A 24,421-nucleotide genomic window follows, 5' to 3' on the forward strand; every position below is an offset into this window, starting at 1 on the left:
CTGCAGTGTCGTAAACACAATATATTTCATATATTTGAAAATCTCTGGCCTCGAATACTTAAATGTATCTCTGTGAAGGTTTTCTATTGGATTAACATTGCTGCTCCCCTGGCTTGGCTGGAGAGCCAGAGGTGAATTTGGTGATCAATCCCAGAGGCTTTCTCAGCTCCTCTAGCTGAGAAATTGAATTTATTGCATGGCAGTGGGGACGTCCTGGACAAAGCTTACCTATGCAGTTGCCAGTAAGATTTCAATTACTTCACCTGACATTGGACTTGCAGTGCTTTGCACTTGATTTACAGTGCACTTTATTTGGATGAGTTCTTTAATTGAAATTAATTACGGTTTTGGCCGTAGGTGGTTCTGTCAGGAAATTACGTGGTTTCCACTTAGATTTTTGGGTGGATTTTTAATAGGATCTGTGTCTCAGCACTTGAAGAATAATGTTATTTAACATCTTAGTGATGCCTTCATATAGCTTTATTCTTTAAAATAATTGGCTTCAAAAATGAGATTTTCATAATTTTACCTAATTGATTATTTCAGAAATAAGGTTCAAGGTTAAAATGTTTGTAACTTTGGCATGTAGTGTCCTCATTTAAGTTAATGGGGTAGGACTAGGCCATTTTGAATCACGTAAATATCACTTGCTTTTGCTGTTGCATTCACAAATTTGACTGGTTTTAGCTTGACCTGGCTTACTTTAGGCATAGTCCTGCACCTTTCCTGCCCAGCCTGCTGGTTATACTGAATCACATATTGCCTTTGTGACATGAAGAACTCTCTCCTGAGAGATTGTAACGTAACCAAGATGTCACTTTGACATGAAGAGGCAAAAAAATTAGTAAATGCATGATCAGGCTTACAGATAAATTAGCCAGTTTAAAGGCTTCGTATGAAATGAGACTTCCAGAGAAGAGGTTGGGGATAATTTTGACAATACCTGCACACACATGCACACATTAACTCCTTTTATAAACCCCTTTTTACCTGTGCAAGCTCAAGGCCTTGATAAAACTTGCATATAGGCCTATTTTAGAATACACTGTAAAAGTCTGGAGTTTACCTTCCTAATGTCCTGGTTCACTGTTCAAAGAATAATATGCTAATAAAATTAACCTCTGTGACTTAATATAGATTTTGGATGCAATTGATCTCTTCAGCCTATATACATCATAAGGATTTTTAAATGCTGAAAAAAATCTAGTTCACTTCCTTGCTGAATCTAGTTCAATTCACATCTCAGCATTCTGCTTTTAAAGGCAGATTGTCATTCCACTGCACAAAAACAAATGAATAATGTTGTGTCATTGCTTTACTTAGACTGTTTATTGGAGGGGAATCTTATATCCTCAGGGCTTTCAGTGAATCAGACATCTTTTAGTAAACTTCCTATTCAAAGGGTATTATTTCTGAAGTCACTGCTGTTCTTCCTTCCAGATAAATTCCATTATGTGTTGCCAATAACAATGCCTTGTCACACTGCTGGAAGTGAAATTAAGTAATGCGTGCTCAAGTTGCTGGAAGATAGATGATGCAGTAAAAGTATTTCAGCTAACCTTAAAAGAGTGCATTCACTTAATGGCTAAAAATAGGATCCTTCCTTTTATTGCTTAGGGTTTTTTACAAATGCCTGTTAGAATGGCTGTAACAGCCCAGTGGATGGAGCCATTTCTGTTGGGGAAGGTTCTTTTCTTTAGAAATGCTGCTGGTGCAGTGAATCTCTTCAAAGCAGCAAGGTTGCATTAATTCTTCTGAGCAACTCACTGAGCTGAAAGGAGGGTGACATTTGGATCTTGGAGTACTCAGTATATATGTTTTCACCCCTTGGTCACTTAATGGCTTGTTAAACATTTCAATTTGTTGCAAATAAAACTAGTAGTTTTCCAAAATGTTCATGTTGAAATTACATTTCTTGGTATTAGAAAATTGGTGCAAGTGAGAGAAGCATTCACTTGGCATCTTCATCAGAAATACTGCAAGTCAATAAACTCATTAGTCCTAAAATCTTGAATTACAGAGGGGCTGTCTAGAGTGTTCTTTCTACAGTACTTAAATGCAAGGCTCATGAAATGTGTGCATAATAATTGCAAAAAATCAAATTGCAATTAGTAAGTAGCACTAATTGCTCTGCACTGTATCCCTGAAATCTAATTGTTTGCTTTTATTTCCTGTTTTTCAGGTTGTTTGAAGGGAGGTCACCAAGAAAGCCTGAGAAACTTAAGACCCTTTTCTGCTATTTTAGAAGAGTCACAGAAAAAAGTATATCCTTTATTCTTTTTTTGAGCTGCAAAGCAGATAGATGAAAAATTTAATCCCATTAAATTTAGAAATGGCTACACAGCCATGATAGAAGTATTTAATAAAAGACAGATTGCACATTACACTGATATTCATACTAATGGCACTTCTTATGATATATATGATGCATGCAAACAAATTATTTGCCCAGAGTTCATTCTGTTTCATTTTTTCTGATAAATATATATAAATATATATGTGTCTAGTAATATATGCAACCACTTGCCTCACCACATCAAAGTGAGGATGTAGAGGAAACTTGGCACCATTACAGTCATTAAAATGACAGGCTTAAAGATTTTGAGTCAAGCTTCACTTTTCCTGCAGAATGCTTATTTAGTCTTTTGACTATAATGTTTGTAGTTCTGAGGGATTTTCCCCTACTTGTGTTGGTATTTCAGGTTTTTCCCTTCTATGGTTGCAAAGCAAAGCTGTTTTTAAGTTTGCCCAGTTCATATAAAACACACGATGGCAAGACATGAGATCTCCAGCTCTTGGAGAATTTAGTGCATAGTCAGATCATCTGTTATTATCACAGATTTGAACATGCATAAGCTTTCAAAAACAGATTAATTTTTGTGATAAGTACCATAGCTCATATATTGCATTTTTGGGGAGAAGGAGATTTTACTGTAGTAGCATACATCAGATCTGCAGCAGTACCCTTACAATAGTCATTTTTAAAGAACTTTTTCTTTACATGTCAACATTTTACTGTTAACGTCATACTTTCTCAGAAGGGTTTGTTTTAAAAGAATAACAGATTTAAACTATTAAATATAAAAGCCCCTTACTTGGTTCATCTTCATTTTAACTCACCAAAAAATAAGTTCAGCTATATCCTATTCCAGCTGCCAGACTTTAAGCAATATCAGTAGAACTAAATCTCTGAGGTAAAAGGTAGCTTGAGATCTATGTGTGGGACTGAGAAAAGATATGGTGTACCAGCTTTTTTTAATACTTGAGTAATAATGGTTTTGTGCAAACCAAATCCTAAATTTAGGCAGCTGTACCTGAGCCCCTGAGCATGTGAAATTTGATGGGAACATGCTTTATGAAACTGCTGGATTTCCTAACATTATAACTTAAAATAATAATTAATGAGATTCTTGGATGTTCTTTTGTTGAATTAAAAATTCCTATCATACCTTTAAAATACCCCATTTCTCTTTTTTTTTTTGTCTCAGGTATTAGTAAGGCTGAAGTAATTTATCCCTATAGATTACTGTAATAATTTTGCAACCCTTTTTATTGTAAATAATAATTGAATTCTCTGTAAAAGAGCACAGGGGAAACTGAATACTTTGTGCTCAAAGAGTGAATTCTTAATTTGCAGAATACCACAACTGATACCAGAATTCCCTTGTGAAAGATCACTTGATTACTATGCTTGATAGCTATGCACTTTTTTTCAGAGGAAGTAACCCCTTTTTAAACCTAAATTTTGAAGCAAAGCTTAGGACTACTTAAGGCTTTTTTAGAAGGATGCATTTGTGCTTTACAGTGTTCTCAATGTTTTCACAAATCCCAGTAGACTTAGTATAGCAGAGAAGTAAGTCTTAATTGAAGTCTTTATTAAGATGATATCACCTAATAAAAGGTTGATATTTTCTTCCTGTTGCAAACCTGAAGTTTTTTGACTGAAATAAGGAGAAACAATGATACTGCATCCTTTCTGCAATGAGCAACAGCTCCTCTTTTTCCCTCGAGGGCAGGACTCTTCTCAGTTGGAGTACAGTGAATTTCACTTGCATCCTGGCAGGGTTAAAACTGCTTGATTTGGAATCTGATAACACTGCATGCTTATTGACATAGTTGGACTTTCTTGGAAATGTGAGCTGCTGCTTCCTCCCTCAATAAGTTGAACACTCTGGATTGTTGACACTGAACAGTGGTTGATTTTAAAGGTTCACAATCTCTTTTTCTCTAAAGTAGCATATTTTACTTCAACTACGGGGTCTTTCTAGTAGTGTTTACTGTTGTTAAAGTGAAAATCACTTAAGAAATATTTTTTCCTAGATTGGGAAAAACTAAAATACTCAAATTGCAAAGTGGGAAGAGAAGTAATATTTTGGTCTTCATGTTACTCGTCTTCAAATAGAGCATGGGCTGTCAGGGGAAAAATCAGAGTCACTCTTGAGGAAAGTTAAGCTCTTGGTATCCACCAAGAGTGATGTTTGTAGTTTTCATAGCTTGCCAGTTAAGATAACCGAAGGACTAAGCTCCCACACTTAATTCATTTTCCTTTGGGGTTGGTTTGCCTGTAGAACCTACGGGATTGGTGACGTTTACAAGGCAGTGTCTCCAGGAGTTTCCAGACTGGGAGAGGTAAGTCAAATATCCTGTTAATGTAAGAAATTTCTTAAATCCACAATAACTGAATGTCATTCATTTGGAATGGATTCAGGTCTAGAAGTACTACAGAAAATAATCTTTGCTATGAACTGTTGCAGAAAGAAATAAAGAAGGCAATGTGAATTGCCACAAGTAGTTTGTGTCCTGAGTTTTCCCATATGTTTGTCTGTAAAGCAAACAAGTCTTAGTTGAAGTTTTAAAGCAGTAGCATATCTTTGGTACTGTTGCTTGAGTGGGGGGAAAAAGAGAGGAATGGCTTGATTTAAGAAATGGCAGGAAATAAAATGAAGCATGGGTGATGACCAGCATGAGCACAAGTATTGCAGTTTCATTGCTGGGGAACAAGAAAAACTTAGAACTTCAGATTTGGGGTTTTATGGTAAAAGGTGGAGAAACTGAACAAATGACTCTGTTAAACTCTTCCACATTGTTTCTGCAAGGTAAATATGGTTTCTTTAATCTGTCAGGGTTTTGTTGTGTTTGTTTTTTGTTTTTTTTTTAAACCACCGTATGTGTAAGGTGTGTAAACAATTTGGGTGAATTTTGTTTTTAAATTAAATTTTTTTTGTGGGGGTTCTGAAATGATCCTTTCTCTACAATATTTTTCCTCAATGGTAGATCTCAGAAAAAACTATCTAGATTGCATGTCACCTATGAAGGCACCATCGAAAGCAATGGACAAGGTATGCTACAGGTAAGTGCATTTAACAGTTCATGTGGCTTTCATGTCTGTCAGACTTTCATGGTCTGCCAGCTTAACAAAGTTACTTGTTTATTCACAATTGACTTAAATGGCAAGATGTTATGCAGTGTAAAAAAAACCATCAAGTTTAATTTCATGGGCAGTCTTAGTACTGTCAATGCTCCCCAGCTCATCTAGATAGCACATGTACCTGTTACAGAAAGGGCTGACAGAAAATCACAAGTCCTGGACAGCTTCAGGTCTTCTGGTTCAAGCCAGGATCTAAGATTGACAAGAGAAAAGATTCAGGCTGTGATCTTGATGACTTGTCAAGGGTTTCAATTTATTTTAAAAAAATTATTCTTGTGCCCCAGACAGTGACCAGGTCAGTGACCCTGGAGACTTTCTTGCTGCTGCCAGCACCACTGTTTCAGTCTGGGAGGCAGTCAGCAAAAGAAAGTCATAAGGAGGATGTCCTGTCCATTTCTATAGCAAGGAACATGTCTGAGTTCTCAAATTAGTTGTTTGCTTTCTGTTTTTCTCTTTAAAAAAAAAAAAAAGTCTGCCTTCTAGAATTCTTCTACCAAAAGAAATTAAAAATTAGAACTTTTTTATCCAGGGACAAGTGCTTCATTGGAAGAGGAGAAAGGAGATGAGGAGAATTTTTTTCTGCAATGCTTTTTGCTCAGATTTTTAAATGTCTCATGACTTTATGAAACTTGAGCAGTCAAATGTTTGCTGAAATTTTCAAGAACTTAGCAATTGCTCAATAATGGCCATTTTTCTAGTGTTGCACTCTGTATAAGGGAGTATTGCCTAAGATGTGATATTTTTCCTCTTGGCTATTTCAAGTCTTACCAAAGAAAATAGTTCTGCTCAGATGAAGAGCAGTCACTTCAGGAGGGAGCAGGATGACCAAGGCAGGACAATGCAGGAGTCCACAGTGACCCCACCTCAGTGGGCAGGGAGGCTGGCAGTCACAGTCCCTGCTGACTGGCTGGTGGCCATCAGACAAAGGCAAGGTGGTGAGTCAGGGCACCAAGGACAGTGAGAGATGTCTGGTGAGCACGTGGGATCAGCAGAGCACAGGGCTGGGCCAGGCCCACACGTGCTGTGTCTCAGGTGAGGACAGGGCAGGACAGGTGTTTGTGCAGCTCAAGGTTGAGGCCCTAGGGGAGGCTGCTCAGCACAGTCACAGGGCTTGGGGCCCTGGCACACTGCACATCTGAGTGGTTTTCATAGAACTTTTTTATCATAGTCAAGTTTAGCAAATCTTAAGCACCTGAAATGTGTTGGTATTTCCGGGATAGGCTAAAGGAACACATGCTGCTGTAGTGACTGGCTCTTGGTGTGCTTTGGACTCTTCCTCCTGGGTCAGTTTGTAATCTGCACAGGTGTTCGTGTCACCCCAGCAACTTCTGTCCCCCTCCTGTATCTGTGCTCTCATCAGATACCTAAGTAAAAACCAGTAAGAAGCTAATAGCATTTGAAGGATGAAATAACTTTTTAAAATTATACATTTATATGGGCAGTTTGAAAGAGTAGTAATTACTTTATTGAATAAACAAACTCCTTTTAAAACTGTTGTCTGTATGAAAATGTAATTTGCAAAATATGTACTATTGCAGCAAAAAATAGTCCAGAGCTTCTCTATTTCAACCAGAAACCTTTATAGTCGAAATGATTTGCCTTCTTCAAGTGCATGTCAAGGACAATTCATAAGAGACTGTTAGTACATTTCAAGAATTTGTTAGAGGGTTTTTTGGGTAAAGAACTGTTACAGAGGCAGTGCTAATCTAAAGATACTTCAGTGTAGACAGTTGGGGCAGAATGCTTTCCAAAGGACAAACTAATGATTTTTCAATGTCCCTAAAAAGAATGCTGTTTTCATCTTTCACATTTACTGAAATGTGTTTTATTCTGAAATATATGCCTCTTCAAGGGAAACCCACTCAACTTGGAGCATTTGAGATGCAAAATTTCTTTTGCTGTGTAATGTCTCATTTGTCATAAGTTTTCTGAGAAGTTAAATGGAACAAAAGAGAGAGGCATGATCATGTTAATCAGTCTCTCTGCTTGTAGTTTTAAGTGATAGCAGCAGATTTCAGCACAATAATTGAGATTTGTACACGATTTTATTTACTTTGGTATGAAAGGACTTTTTTTTTCCTTATCCTATCATAATCCTCCTGAATGTATTTTTGGTAGGTTGATTTTGCAAACCGTTTTGTTGGAGGTGGTGTGACCGGGGCAGGACTAGTACAAGAAGAAATTCGGTTTTTAATCAATCCAGAACTGATTGTATCAAGGCTCATCACTGAAGTCTTGGATCACAATGAATGTCTTATCATCACAGGTTAGTTTTTGCAGAAAATGTTTCACATCAAATTCTGGTTCTATATATACAACTTCAAGTTGAAGTTTAGTATGTTTAAATTCTGTAAGGATTAAAAAAAAAGGGAAAAAAAGTTGATAACTCATTCGACAGAGCCTTCTACTTCATCCCACCTAAAAAAGGGACACCGTAACATTCCGTAGTTGTTTTGTGAAAGGAGAAAAAACAAATGACAGCGAGCAGAAGAACTTACTTTATCCTCTGTAAATGTGTTTGAGGACTTGGTGTCTTAAGTCGACACGAAAGAATGCTGATGGGCAACAGAGGTAACAGCCACAATTTCCAGCTATTAGCTGATATTGCTTCTCTTATGTTAAAGGATGTGGGGGGTTTGTTCCTCTCCTGAATTTGTAACATTTGATGTGATCAGTGGGATTGAACACTCTTCTGATTACGTAAAAGAGGAAGAAGTGGAAGATTAGAAAATCTGCATCCATTAGAAAAGGGTAGAAAGCTAGTAACTGTCTCTGAAGGATTTTGATCTTGTACGTTTCACATGGGTGTTTTATGTTACTTCTAGGTTAGTTATGGGTTACATCAAAAACAACCTGCTTCTCCAGTATGTTGCTGAGGGGTTGTGAATTCAGATGTCTTGTCTGTCCAGAGCTTAGCTGAAAGGGTTTTTACTTTTGCTTCCCACTCTTTCATAGAGCTTGGATTGTTTTATTATCCATTGGATTAAAACAGTTAGCATCCAAAATCAAGTATCACTGTTAAGAACTGGAGCAGCCCAGATCATGCTGCATGTCTCAGTTCTATTAATGAATAAGCATTTTTCATGACTGAAGAAATAAAATGATGCTATAATACTACTTTATTTACACTAAAGAGCAACTATAAAGAAAAAATATATGATCAGAGAGATTCTCTGGGTAAATATTATAATAGACTATGTTTATATTTTTCAGTCTGCTACAGCAGAAATGTTGGGTTTAGTTACCTGAGCTGTCTCAAAAGTCAAGAGTTTCTGTTGGTATTAGAACACATTTTTGGGAAAAATCCATCAAGAGCACTTCTTTCTCTCAGATGCATACACAGTAGAAATTTGAGCTTAAATCTTGCAGGTCTTACTCTGTCCTGAGTTATTGATTGTACTGGGCAGAGCATCTTTTGTTTTCAGTCTTATGCTTGGTAATCTTTTTAAGACAGTGTTTTATTTTGTTTTTCCACTCTGCCAGAATTAATGCCTTTTCTGTGAAAAGTTTTTGATAAATTGGCTTTTGTGATTACATTTTTAAAAAATGAGTCAGAAAAAAGTTCTGGCCATCGGAGACTTCTGTTCTGTACTTTGGATATGATACTATATAAACATATTTTAAGCACTCCTGTGGGAGAGACTTCTTTGGGAAGGGTAAAAACAGAGCACAGCTATCAGTCTGGGTAATAACTGATTAGGGGGAAACACTAAATTAGTGTTTTGAAAGACCTTCTTCCATTCCCCCACAAACAAAAATGGAGATTTGGCATGGACAATAAAGGTGAGAATGTTTTTTCACTGCAGTAACATTTTATCTTTCTTGTTATTTTATCTTTCATTGTTTTGCAGTTAGTATTTGGAATATGGAGTTCTTCTCTAATGGAAATATCCATTCCATCATTTTTATTTAATCCCTGGAGCTTTTCCACCTTGGTTCTTAGCCAAGTCTCCTCTGTGTCACGATCCTCTTGATAAATTACATTCTTTGTGATGCATCTTGACTCGACGGCCTAATGCATATAACTGTGTAGCTTAAATTTGCTGAGGAGCCCAAGAAATAGGGAGATAAATTAAATTTGTTGTGATTTCACGGTATCTGGTTAAGATCACTGCTGTAATGACTATGAAACTGGTCATGCAAACAGTCGAGTTCTTCAACACAGACATCTACCTACAGAAATGTCAGCAGCAACACCAGAGATCCCCACAGCTGCGTTTCTGGTAGAGCTGTGAATAAGTGTGAGCGGTTTTCATTCAGATTTTTTTCTTTCTTTCTTTTTTCCCCCCTGTTTGAGCTCACACATTCTCAGGCAGTGTTAGGAGCAGATGCAGCTGTTCCTTGTTTGCTTCAAATCTACAGATCTCTCAATGGCCAGTCAGGACTACATCTTAGCAGGGCAGTTTTGGAGACTTCTGACCACATTAGCCATGCAGCAAATGAGATGAGATGAGATGAGATAATTGGTTTGGCTGGAAATTTACTCAGAGAGGAAAATTAGTTTTCAGCTAGATTTAGCAGGCTGATTGTGCCAGTGTTGGGAGAGCCAAAGACTAATGGTGGTACAAGATAAGGATTGGAAGAACTGACTGAAAGGGAAAGAAGGACTTTCTTCTCACTTACAGCACTAAATGTGCCTTTATGTTGGTGGCTACAAAACTGAACTCTTGCAACTTTCACATCTATTTTTTATTTAGTGCTAGTGGTCCTGCCTTTTCAGGGGTGTAATTTCTAGCTCATTAGAAATACTAGAGGAACACTGTAGTGGGGTTTTTCCCAATCCCTGGAAGTGTTATAATGCTGTACAGATCATATGCAAATGTAAATCTGGACTATGGAGTCTGAGAAAGGTATATTTATTTTTAGTAATAATTGCAAATCTGTCTAAGTTGATGAGGTCCCATAAACACCGACACTTGGCAATTTCACTTTTTGTCTGATGCTGTAACTTTGACTAGTCTTAACAAAGGACACATTTTTGAATGGTATTTCTATATACATTCTTTTGACTTTAGGTAGGCTTTTCTAGGTTTTGTAGCTTGCTTTTAAAGTTCTGGTGGAACTTTATTTGTGGTTTGCCCTTTTTTTACTTCTATTTTTTAATAGGAAAAAAAAGATTCACCAGAAACATTAATGTATCTAGCTTATCCCATACTGCTTCTGTTCTCCCAGCAATAGAAATTTGTATCCCAGTAGTTCACAGGCAGAAGTATTGGCAGTCAAATAATCATTTTTGTCTGAGAAATTTCCAGAGCTTCACTTATGAAAACTCATTGATTTTCATTAATTTCATGTTTCTGGGACATGTCTTTGGAGTCTGTGTGATTTCCTTGAGTTTCTCCAGTATTGATTTTTTAATATAGATATATGTGTGTATTTGTTTGTATTTGCTTGTTTGTTTCCTGGTGCTTTTGTCCTCAGATGCTACACTTCCATAAAAATTAATGAAAATGAACTTTGAAAAAGCAATCCTAATACTTTATCATTTAATCTCCCTGGTACAATATCTCAGTGACCTAGAGTTTTCTTTCCCCATCTTAGACACCAAAGGAAATGCTTCCTTTTTCAAGCAGAAAGTTTTGCTAGGTTGAGAGCTCGCAAGAGTCACATACTTCCCTTATCTGTCTTTTCTTGCTCTGTGCTCAGACACTTTTACCAAGCATATCAAGAGAACTGAATTTTACTTGTGTCAGGAAAAGTCTTAGTGAAGGCTGATAGCCTGCAATTCAATTAGAAGACTGATTTCTGAATATGGAAGCTGCTTGTGGTTGTCCTTTGTCTGAGGGCATGGATGTGTGTGAATACATAAGCATATTTTGTTATCCACATTTTTCAGATGATTTTTTTATCAGGAAGTGAACTCGGTGAGCAATCACTTACCATCCCACTCATTTTGTATAGCAACTTTTCAAAATAGTCTTGAGTGAGATTTGTGTGCCCTCAGAATCATTAATCTTCTAGACTAAATAAATAATGAGTGGGTAACAGGGCAGATGAGTTAAACAAGCATTGATAAGTCTTGTCAGTTAAAATTAATATGGGTAAATGGGGAAAATATTTTGACATATATGCATCATTGTAAACAGTTTTTAACAGCTTGTTTCCCTTGCTTGAGACTATGGAGGTAAACATTGAAATTTCCTTGTCAGTGAGGATTAAAGTTAATAGATTTATGTTTTTGATTGTTCAACTTCAGTTGCATTTTTATGTAGAGATTGGAAAACTCAGATTAAATTTAAACATTTGTATTCTCAGGGTATTGCTGATCTGTGCAATAGTTAGGCAGTATTCTTGTCTTAGTAATCAGATGCTTTGTGCTGTCAGCTTGCATTTCTTTAAAACTTCTTTTTCACCATTCTATTTATGGGCATAGCTGATATCACAAATTAAGGGATTGTTTCACAGTTCTCTTCTTACTCTTACTATTTATAATTGTGCCAAACTATACCTGCATGAACCACCAAACAAGTCAGCTCAGCTGATCAGAGGATGATGCCAATAATGCCAAGGTTGTGAGTTCACTGTGAGTTCACTGTGGTTGTGAGTTCAGATGAAGAGTTGGACTCAATGATCCTTGTGGGTTCCTTCCAACCCAGACTATTCTGTGATTACTTTTGAAACTCAGCTGTTGTGAGCTCAGAACAGGCAGAAAAGGTGTGATTTTGTGGCATTGCTTCAGGAGTGTTTCTCTGAAGCATTTGTGCAATGCCCAGGTTTTGAAGCAAGGTTCTGAAGCTCTATAAAATGAAGTGAAAGGCAGCCTTTTAGAAAGGTTATGATCCTTGTCTCAGTTAAGATATACTCTTTCTTTGTCTTGGGATAAACCTTTGAAAAGGAATTGGTATAGCAAAGCATAGTAGCAAAAATTACTGGTGGCCTTAAGGAGCTGCTTTCTGGCAGCCTTTAGTATTTGCCAAGATACTCTGTTGGACCTTTTCAAAAGCAGCAAAATATGTTCCAGGCTGTGGTTCTTTGGGTCCTTGTTCTTTTACAGAGGTAGTTTGTTGGTGCTGACCACTTCTCATCATATACTGGGCACTATATGTAAATCTGCACTCATGTTCTGTGGTGGGTGCTGTTCATCACTTGTGGCAAGGGAACTTTACAAGGAAATCTTGTATTCTTGGTGCAAATACAAATTCTGTGTTTCCCATTGCCTCTGAGAGCTGCATGTTCGTTTGGAGAAGCAGTGATTCCTATCAAAGATTTGCCAAGTGAAAAAGATATGTACATACTTTATATGTTAATCTGGAAAATTACTTGTTTCAGGTACTGAGCAGTACAGTGAGTACACAGGCTATGCAGAGACTTATCGCTGGGCAAGGAGCCACGAAGACAAGACCCCTAGGTAAAGTTCCACATAAGTATTTTAAGTGAAGGAAGAAATAAATGTTAGAAATTTGGAAACTTTTAAGTATTTCCTAGCATTTGCCTGAATAGGATATTGCTTGATGTTACTCTCTTGAGTAGAGCAAGCAAGCTAAGAAAGTTATGCCATATTGCTAATGCCATACTAATGCTAATAATGGTACCTGCCTTTATGTTGGTTCTTAGACCAACCTCTTCTACAATTTAGAGATACATGTGTTTAATGTACATTTTTGTTAAGATACTAACTGAACTACGGTTTTCAAAGTCACAAGAAGTTTGAGAATGATACCTCAGATGCCACAGTGCAGCTGATTTGTGGCAAAATAAGAATCATTACCATGAATCTGAGTAGAAAGCTCCGAGCTCTTGAATTTATTTCTCCAGCAATGTCATTAGAGTGTATACACAAAATTACTCATTTGGTATAGAAACATACACAGTGTACTCTCATTTAAGTGTTGGAGGAAGACAGAGAAACACTGACCTTGCAGTGTTCTTACATACTTGATAAATAGTACAGTGTAATTAGATTTGTTTCACGTTCATGCCCAAAGTCTAGCCAGAGTATTTCTAAATTTATGGGGAGGCCTGTCTCATTTCTGATTCTGCTTTCATTCCCAACCCACAGAGAAAAAGTATTCTATTGTCTGTTATGAGTTCACCTTTTCAGCTGCTTCTAACAGAGAAGGGAATTGCTCGTTTTGAATCGGGGTTATATGGCTGATATTAAACAACTAATGTCATCTACTTTTCTCCTCCCTCCAATTTTAGGGATGAATGGCAACGACGCTACACTGAAATTGTTGCTATAGATGCTTTTCACTTCAGACGTTTCCTGGATCAGTTTGGTCCAGAGAAAATTAGAAGAGAGCTCAACAAGGCCAGTAACTTCTTAAACAGCCTGCAGTCTAATGTTTATAGAGCTTTTTCAAATATTTTTGTTATTATCTTCATCTAAGAAAGTTTTTGTTTAGTTGTATCTCATATGACAGGGTTTTGCTGTCCAATGTTAAAACAAAAGGTTGTCAAATATATTTCTTGTCCTTTGATGTGCTATTCAAAGGTGCATTTTATATAACTTTCAAAAATATAAATGGAAGTTGCATATACATTTTGTTAACTCTTCCATGTCCTGCTTTCAAATGATGGGCTGAGAATTGGATTTGCTCATCATGGAAAAGAGAAGGCTTCAGGGAGACCTTATTTTATTAATCCAGTACCTAAAGGGGCTTATAAAAAGAAGTGAGAGGGACTTTTAATATGGGCAGATAGTGACTGTACAAGGGGCAGTGCTTTTAAACTGACAGAAGACAGGGTTAAATTAGGTATTGGGAAGAAATTCCTTACTGTGAGGATGGTGAGGCACTGGAACAGGTTGCCAAGGGAAGCTGTGGATGCCCCATTCCTGGTAGTGTTCATTCCCGGTTTGGATGGGGCCCTGAACAGCCTGAGCTAGTGAATGGCATCCCAGCCCATGGCAGGCAGGTTGGAATGAGGTAATCTTTAAGGTCCCTTCCAACTCAAGCTATTCTATGATTCTAAATGATGAGTCTAAGTTCTTTCCCTATGATTTGTGCTGTTGAATCCTACTTAGCTGCAGTCAAGGTGGAAAAGGAGGGGCCTCATGCTTTAACATGTTCATAAATACGGTGCCATTTGCTTTTCTTCCACCTTTCTTCATTGTTTTTGAGGTAATGATATATTGCCTGGGAGTTTACCTTTTCCTATATTGATGTCTTCTTGAGATCTGATCCAGCTGTTCATATATCCCCTTTATTTTCACAATAGCTGTAAGGGCTGTTGTAACTACATATCTGCGTGTACATGCCAGTCAGAGCTAGCAGTCTTCAAGAAGGCTGACAACTGAAGCAGGCCAGTTTTCATCCTTTAAACAAACTTCTGGGCTGATATTCATAACTAGCACACTTCCTACTAGTAATTTTTTTCACATTATTAATCATTATGATTATATATTCAAAGTTGTCAGTCCTTGACCCTGCCCTAAGTCAGCTGTGAATGTACAAAACTGCACTTAGCAGTGACTGTGGTCCTTGATAATCTCACACATCAAAGTTGCCAGGCTGAAGAACTCTTTAACATGGGAAGCTGGAGCTGTGGTGGACATAATTTTTTTCTCTTCTCTGCGATCCCTAATTTGGGATCTTGTCCTTAAGTAAGATAAGTGAGATGTTTCCCAGTACTTGGTCTCTGCCCAGGATTAGATGTTGCATAATGTTTGGGAACACTGGGTCACTTTCCCAGGCTGTGGCAGGTGCTTTATCATCTGCATAGCCCAGGTTCTTCTGTCGCTTGTTTTTCTTCTTGTTTTGCTGCTGCTCTTTTGTTGAAGCTAAAGCAGACTTTTCCCAGCTTCTAAGGTTGTGCTTCTACAGGGACTAGTAATTGCCATCAGTAAGCTATTTATGGTTATGAGACCTTAGCTTTCAACCTGTGCCAGTGTTTTCAAGGCCTTTGCTGCTATCCCATGCACAAATTTTATCTGCTGACATGCTCTGTCTGGAATCAGTCTCCAGTTCACAAAGCAGATTCTCCTAAGTTAATAAGAAGGTTAATGGGGCAGAATTAGGGCCTTGCATGGCCAGTATAAGGCATAGGTGGTGAGAGGTGTGTGGCCTGTTCTAGCAGTGGCAGTTCTGTTTTTACTGGGCAGTGGAGTACAAGAATGCTTATTCAGTTATACTCTGCTAGTGTGCCAATTTTTGGGATCAAAACGTGCCCATGAGTCTCCTTAGTGTGAGTCTACATTTACAGATGCAGTGGGCCTCTGCTTTAGCTTGGGTGTTGAATACAAGAACTCAATGTTGCTGTTGTTAAAGCCTCCTGCTTTCTGCAATACAGGAGGGTGTAGAATAATGTCAGATGTATTTTAAATAAGTTCAAACATAGAACACACTGTCCTAATTCTCATCTGGAAATGGAATACCCCCTCTTGAAATGATGTACAGTGCTGAAGGATTAATTTAAATTAGTTGTGAAACCTTAGCATCTTAACTAAAGTAACATTCATCAGCTTGTTTCTTCATGGTTGGTAATGAAATTAGCCCTAAAAAAGACAGTTAAGTACAGTTTGTAAATTTCACTGATATCTTAGTACAAAATTCCAATTACCTACATCAGTGAATTTATGATCTGCCTACAATTTTCAGTGTATTGATTTGGTTTGGATTTTTAGAATGAATTATGGTAGATCACTGCAAGATTTATAAGGTGTATTGGTTTGGCTGATTTTTTTTATGAGGACTGATTGGTATTTAAAGAAAATTTCAAGTCTTGAGTTAATTTTCTGTTCAGGCTATCCTGAAAAGTTTTCTATAGCTGTGATGAAATGCCTGGGACTCAGGACCTGTGTGTTAATTTTTAACTTGGGTCCAAATAAGGCAAAAGTCCCCCTGCCTAAATTTTTTTGGTTATTGATACTGAATTTAAAGGAAGACTGTTGGTGTTTTGAAGTGGTTTGAATTTGGTATTGCTAGAAGACAATACTGATTATTGTTACCATTTTATTGTCTGAAAGTGTCACACCAGGTTGCCTCTCAAACCCATCTCTGACTCTTGTGCACATGCAGGCCTACTGTGGCTTCTCTCGACCCAATGTTTCACCTCAGCATCTCTCTGCAATAGCCACGGGAAACTGGGGATGTGGTGCCTTTGGAGGGGACTCCCGATTAAAAGGTAAATCTTGGCAATTAGTTAAAGTTCAGATTAATCAAATAACTTACATTTTGATCCTGGGCCATATGTTTTTGTTCAAGTACATTTTTTCCTTTTGTTCTAATTAATACATTTTTGCCAAGAAATGGCATTCTATACAATTGGTTCATTAGTGCTGATCTTTAGGCCATTAGTAACATGACCTTAAACAATAATAAAACATTCTACTCTATTCTTTGGGCTTTAGATTTTTATGCTATTTTCAGTTTAAAGTTTGGGGCAAGCACGTGATGGTGAAATGCTGAGTCTGCAAGAACTTGTAGCACTGAAACCTTCCAAAACACAAATGTGCAGCTTTAGTTCACAGAAGAACATATTCATTGCAGTTGTCAGTCATATAAATCAGTTGACCTTTCTGGAGCAGTCTTTTTAGATTCTGCCTGAAATTCATGTCTCAGCAAAGCTGTTTAAAGTATCTGGTAATTTGCAAGGCTTCACAAATTTGCTGGCAATGGTTAATGTTTAGTTTTACTCCTTAATATATTGCTGTATGCCAGAGAGGTTTCCACTCACTCAGTCATGCTGCTTTCTTTCCTGACTTGCCTGCTATATCACTCACTTTCTCATGTTCTTTTATATTTAATTAGAGTATTTGTAATGCAGCAGATATCACATGCCTACATTCATTTAAGACCTTTTCCATCAATTTAAGAACTGATAGATCCTGACATATAAATTCATATCCTGGTTCATATAATCCTAAATAGAAATTTACATTTTTTGTTGTTTCCAAGCATTTGGAGAGTATTTAAAATTTGATTTTCAGAACAGATGTTGGTAGCTACAGTGAGACTGTCATCAGGGTACCAGCTTAATTTCTTTTATGATGTGTTTAATTCATAAAGGATCTATTTTTTTTTCTCAATGCTCATTGAGTTCCTGGCAGGTTTTTTTTTTTTTGATTTCCATTAGATAAAATAGGCTGCCAAATGCATATCTTATCAATATCAGGACTAGTATTTACTGTAAGATCTGAGCATACTTGATTTGTGTTAGGAAGGTTTAATAAATACTTAAATTTGCATAAGATCTTGGATCTGAACTGTAATATCCCATGTTTAATGTAGAAGAAGGGATGTCAGTGCAGCCATTGCTTCAGGTGCAAGTGCAGAAGTTAAGTGGGATCAGCTGGGTGCAAGGGACAAGAGAGCTCAGATCCCTCCAGACCCCCGTGCCACAGGCTCTTGCTCTTCCTGTGATGCTTCTTTCTGTATCAGTAGCATGGAAATTTCCCATGGCATTGTCTATCATTAATATCCAGAAGATTGTGAAGTCTGATTCTTGACAGAAATTTTGATCCTTATTTTGTAAGATCTATAGCAATTCAAAATAAACAGCAGGATATTTTTTTTATATCTTGTAAAGTGAAACTGCATTGTTTTTTTGGAATGAATAACAAGATTCATTAGGTTCTGTTCCCCTATGCAAGCTAGTTAATTAGACTCTTTAAAGGCTGAACTACTGAAGCTTTGCTAAATCCACAGCTGGTTCAGTAGTTTAATTAAAATATCATTCCCAGATTGAGATTAATTTCACATGTGAATCATGTAATTTATAATTTTGGCTATGGGTTTACAAGAGGAGGTCTTTATTATTAAGGAATGCAGTGTTCTAATAGGTCTGTGTTTGAAAATGTGAAAGATCGTTGAGCTGAGCTCTGAACAGCTTTCTATTTAGCTTCCACTAGCAGGTGGTAATGCACTATGTACACTTTTTTATTTAAAATTAATCTTTACAAAGACAATATTAATCACATTTTAATTAACTCTACTTACTGGATTGAAAAAGGAAGTATTTATATCAGAGCTGCACCAACAGGCTGTGAAGTAAGACAGGCTGCAGCAGATGAAATAGTTGCTGGGGTCCATTGTTTGGACTGTTGCAGTTCCCTGAAATGAACCTGTGATTGATTGCATGACTCTGTGACACTCCAGCCTAGCAGTGCTGGCTGGTGAAAAAGCTGCACTCTTCTGAGTTTGGTGCTGCCTAGAAGGATCCTGGTTTTCCTCTCCCCCTTATTGTTTCTTCTCCCCCTTCATTGTTCCTGGCTCTGTGGTCTGGTGCCCTCCCTTGCCTCAGCTCTGGCTCTTAGCAAACCCTTCACTCTGCCAATTCAGCTGCCATTCTAGCAGAAAACAAATAGCTTTTATTCTTCATCTCTAACTTTTCTGCCAGTTTGGTGAATGGAGTTGGCACAATGATGAGCACCAGAAAGGAAAGTCAGGAGCTGGGTGAGAAGTGGACCAGACCTACTTTCTCCAATTGCAGTGGGTCATTAGCTTGGCTCAGCAGCACTGCTGATCAATAGTCCAGATGATTTCTCAAGGTGAATCTTCAAAAAACTGTTTCCAAGATAGAAAACATTGTTCTATCTTTTGCATATAGAGGAACAAAGTCTGTCTATATTATAATATTGGCTGTTGGCAGAACTTGGGATTCAGCTTGGGCCAATGAGTTTGACAGAAAGCTGGAAGTTAAATAACATGAATTTCATTGCTGACATCACCCCTCACAGGTCAAAATAAGCCATCATATTCAATACCTTCTATTGTAGGTATGATGGACACCTTAAATTATGCAGGAGGAGGCTGCAGAAACATAGTTCTTCTCTTGGAGCTAAAAGTTGGGTCAGCTCTCACTTTGCATAGCTTACCTAGTGAAAAGATTGGCTCCATTCCTTCTTACAGGTGGCACAGAATGGAAATTGCCAAGTGCCCATGGATGGTTTTTACCCCACTGTCTGTGGCTGTGTGGGCAGCTCAAACCAGGATGGAGGGTGCTGCTCTGTTGCCTTATGCTGCCACAGGCATTTATTGGCTAATTAATGGCTGCATGCTGCTAGGGGGCAGACATAAATATACCAAAATAAACCCCTCTCAGTTTTAAGCACATTGTTTTTCTAGAAGTGAGGGTGGATGTCACTAGCAGCTCTAGCAGAATGCTTCAACACTTTTGACCTGCAGTGCCCTGCATTCTTTATTTTAAAAATTGAGGTAATACTTATCTACCCATTGCTTGTACTGCTTTGCAGCATTCACATGAAAACAGATGCTATGGTTGCTTGCTGTAAACTTAAGCTGTATTTTTCCTTCAGCAAATTGTTTTATCCTGTGTTCGTGTGTAATCTTTTTTTTTTTTGTTTGTTTCAGCCTTAATTCAGATATTGGCAGCTGCTGAGGCTGGACGTGATATTGTTTATTTTACCTTTGGAGATGTGGAGCTGATGCGGGACATTTACAGCATGCATACTTTTCTCTGTGAGAAGGGCCAAACTATTGGTGAGCAAAAAGAAATCTTTGTGTGCACAAAAGAGACATAACCATCTCTATAAGTAGAAATTTTCCAACATGAATTCTTGCCACTAAGTCCTGAACACAAGCAAATGGGTCTCAGTTTATTCGTGCCTGTTTTCAGAATGAGGAACTCTTCTGATTCGGGATCTACAGCACAGTGCTAATCAGTTAGAAGACTTCTAGATGCTTTTTTGATTCACATAGGAGTTATGCTGTAGAATTTGAAAAATGCAGATACATGTGGTACATAGAAGATTTGCAAAAGCTTTTGATATAACTCAGTAATGCTTTGAAAAGGGAAAAGCTGCTTAGGCATTCTGGATATAAATTTGTCTTCTAGTGGCTCTGTCTTGATCCTGCAAGATGTAGTCTGACGTGTTGTCCAGTTGCAATGCAAGAAAAGCGGTGTATCCATTGTCCAACTGTAATTATTATGTGTCATTTAGTTTCTGGGCCAGGAGAACCAAGCTGGGTAATTGGCAATACATTTGTTAAGTAATGTGTATACAAGCCTAATGTTAGGATAATTTATGCAGGAAGTTGAGGGAGCCCATCCTATATTCTGAACGACCTGCAGACATTCCCATTACACAGTCTGCCTCCTCTGTCACTGCTCATTTAGAGATGTTCCTAGCCACTATCTCAGTGTGCATGTGCATTTCTAGCCTTCCTTTGCATACATTACTCATATGGCCTGTTCTTATATGGTGTTTAATGATTTCTTTTTGGTTTTTGAAGGGGACATTTATAGGCTGTTGCTGAGATACTACAATGAACAATGCAGAAACTGTTCTACTTCAGGACCAGATGTCAAGCTGTATTCTTTCATATACAACACCATTGAGTCCTATGCAGATTCTACTGATGATGAGGGTGAGGATGAAGAAAAAGGGTTGTGTTTTGAAGATTAAAATAAATGTATTTGATCAGAATAATGTTTATCTCCTCCCACTGGTATATTGTGTGAATTGCTGGACATAATGAATGAGCTGGCTTAATTTATATTGATGCGTTGGTAGTTATGTACAAAACAAAAAACCCCACAAACATCTTTGAGAGATGAGGTTTATTTGTTTGATGGTTTCATACATGAAAACCTTGTTCATGTGTGTACAGAAGAAGATTCTTTGGTAAGTTTGATTTGCATTATACCTTGTTAAGTAAAGTATTTTGGTACACATGTATATTTCACTCAAGATTGCTGAAAAACTTCAGATTTTCCTGTACTCCTTTGCCTTTATTTTTCAGAGCTCTTATGTAGATTTCTTATGGAGGCTTAGAGCTGGAGTACAGACAGCCATGTAACTCCTTGGATGATGTTAGGGAGAAGCATTTTAATGATTGTTCTTATTGAAAATTGTCATAATCCTTAAGAGTGCCAAGGTACCATCAGTGTTCTTACCAAAGTTTTCATTCATTTAACTTAAAATGCCCTGGGTTTCATTTATTTTTTTAATAAATGGTTAAATACTGAAAAATTCTGAGGGAGCCAATAATGTATTTCACAACTGCATGGTCTTTACCAAATTAGACATAAAAGTTAGCATAAAGAGAAGTAGAGAAAAAACAACAAGAGTGGGAAAATGAGAAATGTTACCAAAGCTGGAAGCAGAGGGAAAGATTTTCCCATGAAACACTTCAATACTATTTTGTTAGTGCTGTCTGTTACCACATTGAACAAGGTCTTAGACACGTTGGTCTATTGGAGGTTTCTCAAGGTTTAGTGCTGCTGGCAATATTTGAGTTAAGGTCTCATAGTTGTGTTTATATTGTCATATCAGTTCTCCCTTATCTCAGTGTGCATATATGTGAGTATAAGATCCCCATGGGATATGTGAGTGAGGAAACAAATCACATATCAGTGGGAGGAAAGTCTGCAGGCTACAGATAACAACACCAGGTCCTGTTAGGAGTCTCTGCCTGTGTCATTTTAGACATGGGAATAACAGTGAAGAGTTGGCAAAACATGTAAACCCTGTGCTTTTACTATCTGTGAATACCAAATTAGTGTTGCTGTAGTACATGAATAGTTTACACAAAACTGCAGATACATCTGTGATAAAACTTTTTCAGGTCTATGTACAGGGCAAATCCAGTGAGACTTTCATCTATTTGTAGTTTAAGCTCAGTTTAAGTTTCGGCCCAGTTTCCTAAGTTTAACTTCTTCTGTGTTAGATTTTTTTTTTTTGTCTGTCATAGTTGCTATTCCGAGTTAGCAATACAAGTAAAAACTGCAGCAGGAAATGTAGTGACCTAAGTTTCTTAATCAACAAATCCTTTTGAGTTATGTCATATAAAACTCTCCAAGCCTCGGACACACCATGGTAATTAAATGCTGGAAGCTGTTGGCAGTCTGGCTTAGAATAAATCACTCACTGCTTGATCTGCTCTGGGGGAAGCAACAGGAAAGAGTCTGGGTCATTTATAAACGCCTTCAGGGTGCTGTACCTTGGCATTAATTCTAAGTGGGCAGCTTGCAGGTGTGTTACTTGGGAAGTGATGGACACAGAGGTATCTTCCTGTTTTTCCCACCAGCTGTAGTTTGCTCCAACCCCATCCATTATAAGGAAAAGATTTTGGCTAGAATTTCAGGATATTTTTTCTGTGTTTGCAGCCTGTGTCCTCAGATTTAGCAGAAATCTTTTCTCCTGCTCCTGGTGTTTGTGTTGGCTCAGATTTTGGCAATAGGAATAACTGTTTTATTAGCTCTTATTTGGGTATTTAGGTTCAAGTATGATAGTGCTTCTAGATGCATTGCTGATGATAGATGTACCCTGTGAATTATGATAAGTGATGGAAAACTGGTGCTATCAGCCAAACCTTTTTCATCTTATTACTCAGGATCTCATATAGAAGAGATGAACAGAATTTATTCCTTAACAACTGGAAAAAATTACAATAAAAAGCTTTAGATGGCTAGAAATGACCTCCCCTTTATTATATATAAATACCTTTTCATTAGTGCAATATTGTCATTGTGAGAAGTGGTTGGTCAGGTATGAAAAATGTACCAAATATGATGGAATGAAATTCTACTTCAACTCTAGAAACAGAAAAATTTAACTTTGGAGAGATTCTCTGATGATCATATTATAGGTATGCAGTTAGAAGAGTTCTTGCAGTGTCAAGTGCTTCCAGGAAAATCTTAGTCTTTTTATGCAGTCTGTAGTTTCAGTGATACTGAGCATTTTCTAATATGGGGAAGAATGCCTTTTGTTTGAGGTCATTCATTAGAATACGTTTACCATACCTTTTTCTCTTGTGAATTATGCTTGTATGGGCAGGAACAAAGGAAAATAACTCCATTTCATGTGTTGTCTGAAAAAGAGTGATATATCCTGGATTCTATTATTTGTTCCTGATCTCGTAAAGGGCAACATTGTAAGAATGCTTTGAATATGATTTTGATCACAGGCAGGCTGAAGATTATTTTGTTGTTGTTGTTGTTGTTTGTTTTGCTTTGAGTTTTTTTAAAGCAAAATAGCCCAGAATTAGTTAACAGTGGTGTTACATTCCCATGATGTTCTAATTCAGCAAAGAGCTGAACTGCCCAGGTTGCTGTATATCAGCCCAATATGTGCTCTACATCTTTCTTTTTCTCCCCACCCACCACTCCCCTTTTCCAAACTCCCTGAAATGTTTCCTTTAGCTGGCGATGCCTTCGGTGCTCTGGGGGAAGTCGTGTGAAATGGAGATGCCAGTGATCTCCTTGTGCAACCTAGAAAGTTTCAGTTTCATTCTTCCAGAAACCTGGTGATGGAGTATTCTGGGTTTGGGATTTTTTATTATTTTAGGGATGTTTGCTATATGATTTCCAATAAAAATAAACTTCCTACCAAAACTTTTGGTTTATATTTTTAGCTGCCAAATTGAATGCTTAATATGAAACAACAACAGGCAGTCATGTAGATTGCAATGTTGCCTCATAGTCAAGTTTGGTGTCTGAGCACTTCTGTTGTTCTACAGCTCTTGCACCTAAATGTCTCAGTTTTGAGGTTTCCTTATCCAATGAGGAGTATCCAATACTGTATATATTAATTTATAAACTGTTGAAGTGTTCCTGACATTCTTCTTAACCTACAGTTTATGCACCATTATATTGTATTGATTTTTCTGGACCTGTATGCTAATGTTTACATAATTTTGTAGGAATACAATAAAAAAATTCTGACTGAAGCTATGTTGTGTAATTTCTCACTTAATATATTTTCCAGGACAGAAGAATTCCAGCACATTTGAATGCACAGGGCATAATACTGCAGATAGTTCTAGCAGTAAATTGACACATAACACATAGCTGAGAATTCTTCCTGTACAGTATTGTGGTGGTTGCTTCTGTCTGTGTAGCAATGTAAAATGCAATTAGCTACTGTAAATTGGAAGGGTGTCAGTGTGAGGGTGAGTTTTCATCCATGTGTATGGCCATATGCAGATATTCTGACGTTCCCAAGCTTTTGGTAAGCAAGCAGATGTTGGATTATTCATTGAACTTCATGAAGGAAATGTCACTTAATAAAATCAAATAACCCCCTAAAAATATATAAATAATTAACGTGTTGTGTAAGGGTTTTTATGGTTTGTAAGAGAGGCTGAGATC

The 24,421-nt window shown here is 37.4% G+C and overlaps 1 protein-coding gene across 2 annotated transcripts in view; it reads left to right on the forward strand.

Moving 5' to 3' along the window:
• Positions 1-24,000, forward strand: part of PARG (poly(ADP-ribose) glycohydrolase) — a 60,880-nt gene extending 36,880 nt beyond the window's left edge. For both annotated transcript variants that reach the window (XM_014877973.2, XM_014877971.2), the window contains exons 10-18: positions 2,183-2,262; positions 4,569-4,629; positions 5,275-5,350; positions 7,547-7,694; positions 12,698-12,776; positions 13,571-13,679; positions 16,387-16,492; positions 19,681-19,809; positions 20,563-24,000. In XM_014877973.2, the coding sequence (XP_014733459.2) occupies positions 2,183-2,262; positions 4,569-4,629; positions 5,275-5,350; positions 7,547-7,694; positions 12,698-12,776; positions 13,571-13,679; positions 16,387-16,492; positions 19,681-19,809; positions 20,563-20,735 (961 nt within the window). In that variant the 3' untranslated portion in view covers positions 20,736-24,000. The remainder of the gene's footprint in view (positions 1-2,182; positions 2,263-4,568; positions 4,630-5,274; positions 5,351-7,546; positions 7,695-12,697; positions 12,777-13,570; positions 13,680-16,386; positions 16,493-19,680; positions 19,810-20,562) is intronic.
• The last annotated feature ends 421 nt before the right edge of the window (positions 24,001-24,421 follow it).

The sequence above is a fragment of the Sturnus vulgaris genome, chromosome 8 (assembly GCF_052056855.1).
Source record: "Sturnus vulgaris isolate bStuVul1 chromosome 8, bStuVul1.hap1, whole genome shotgun sequence".
In the NCBI taxonomy this organism is placed as follows: domain Eukaryota; kingdom Metazoa; phylum Chordata; class Aves; order Passeriformes; family Sturnidae; genus Sturnus; species Sturnus vulgaris.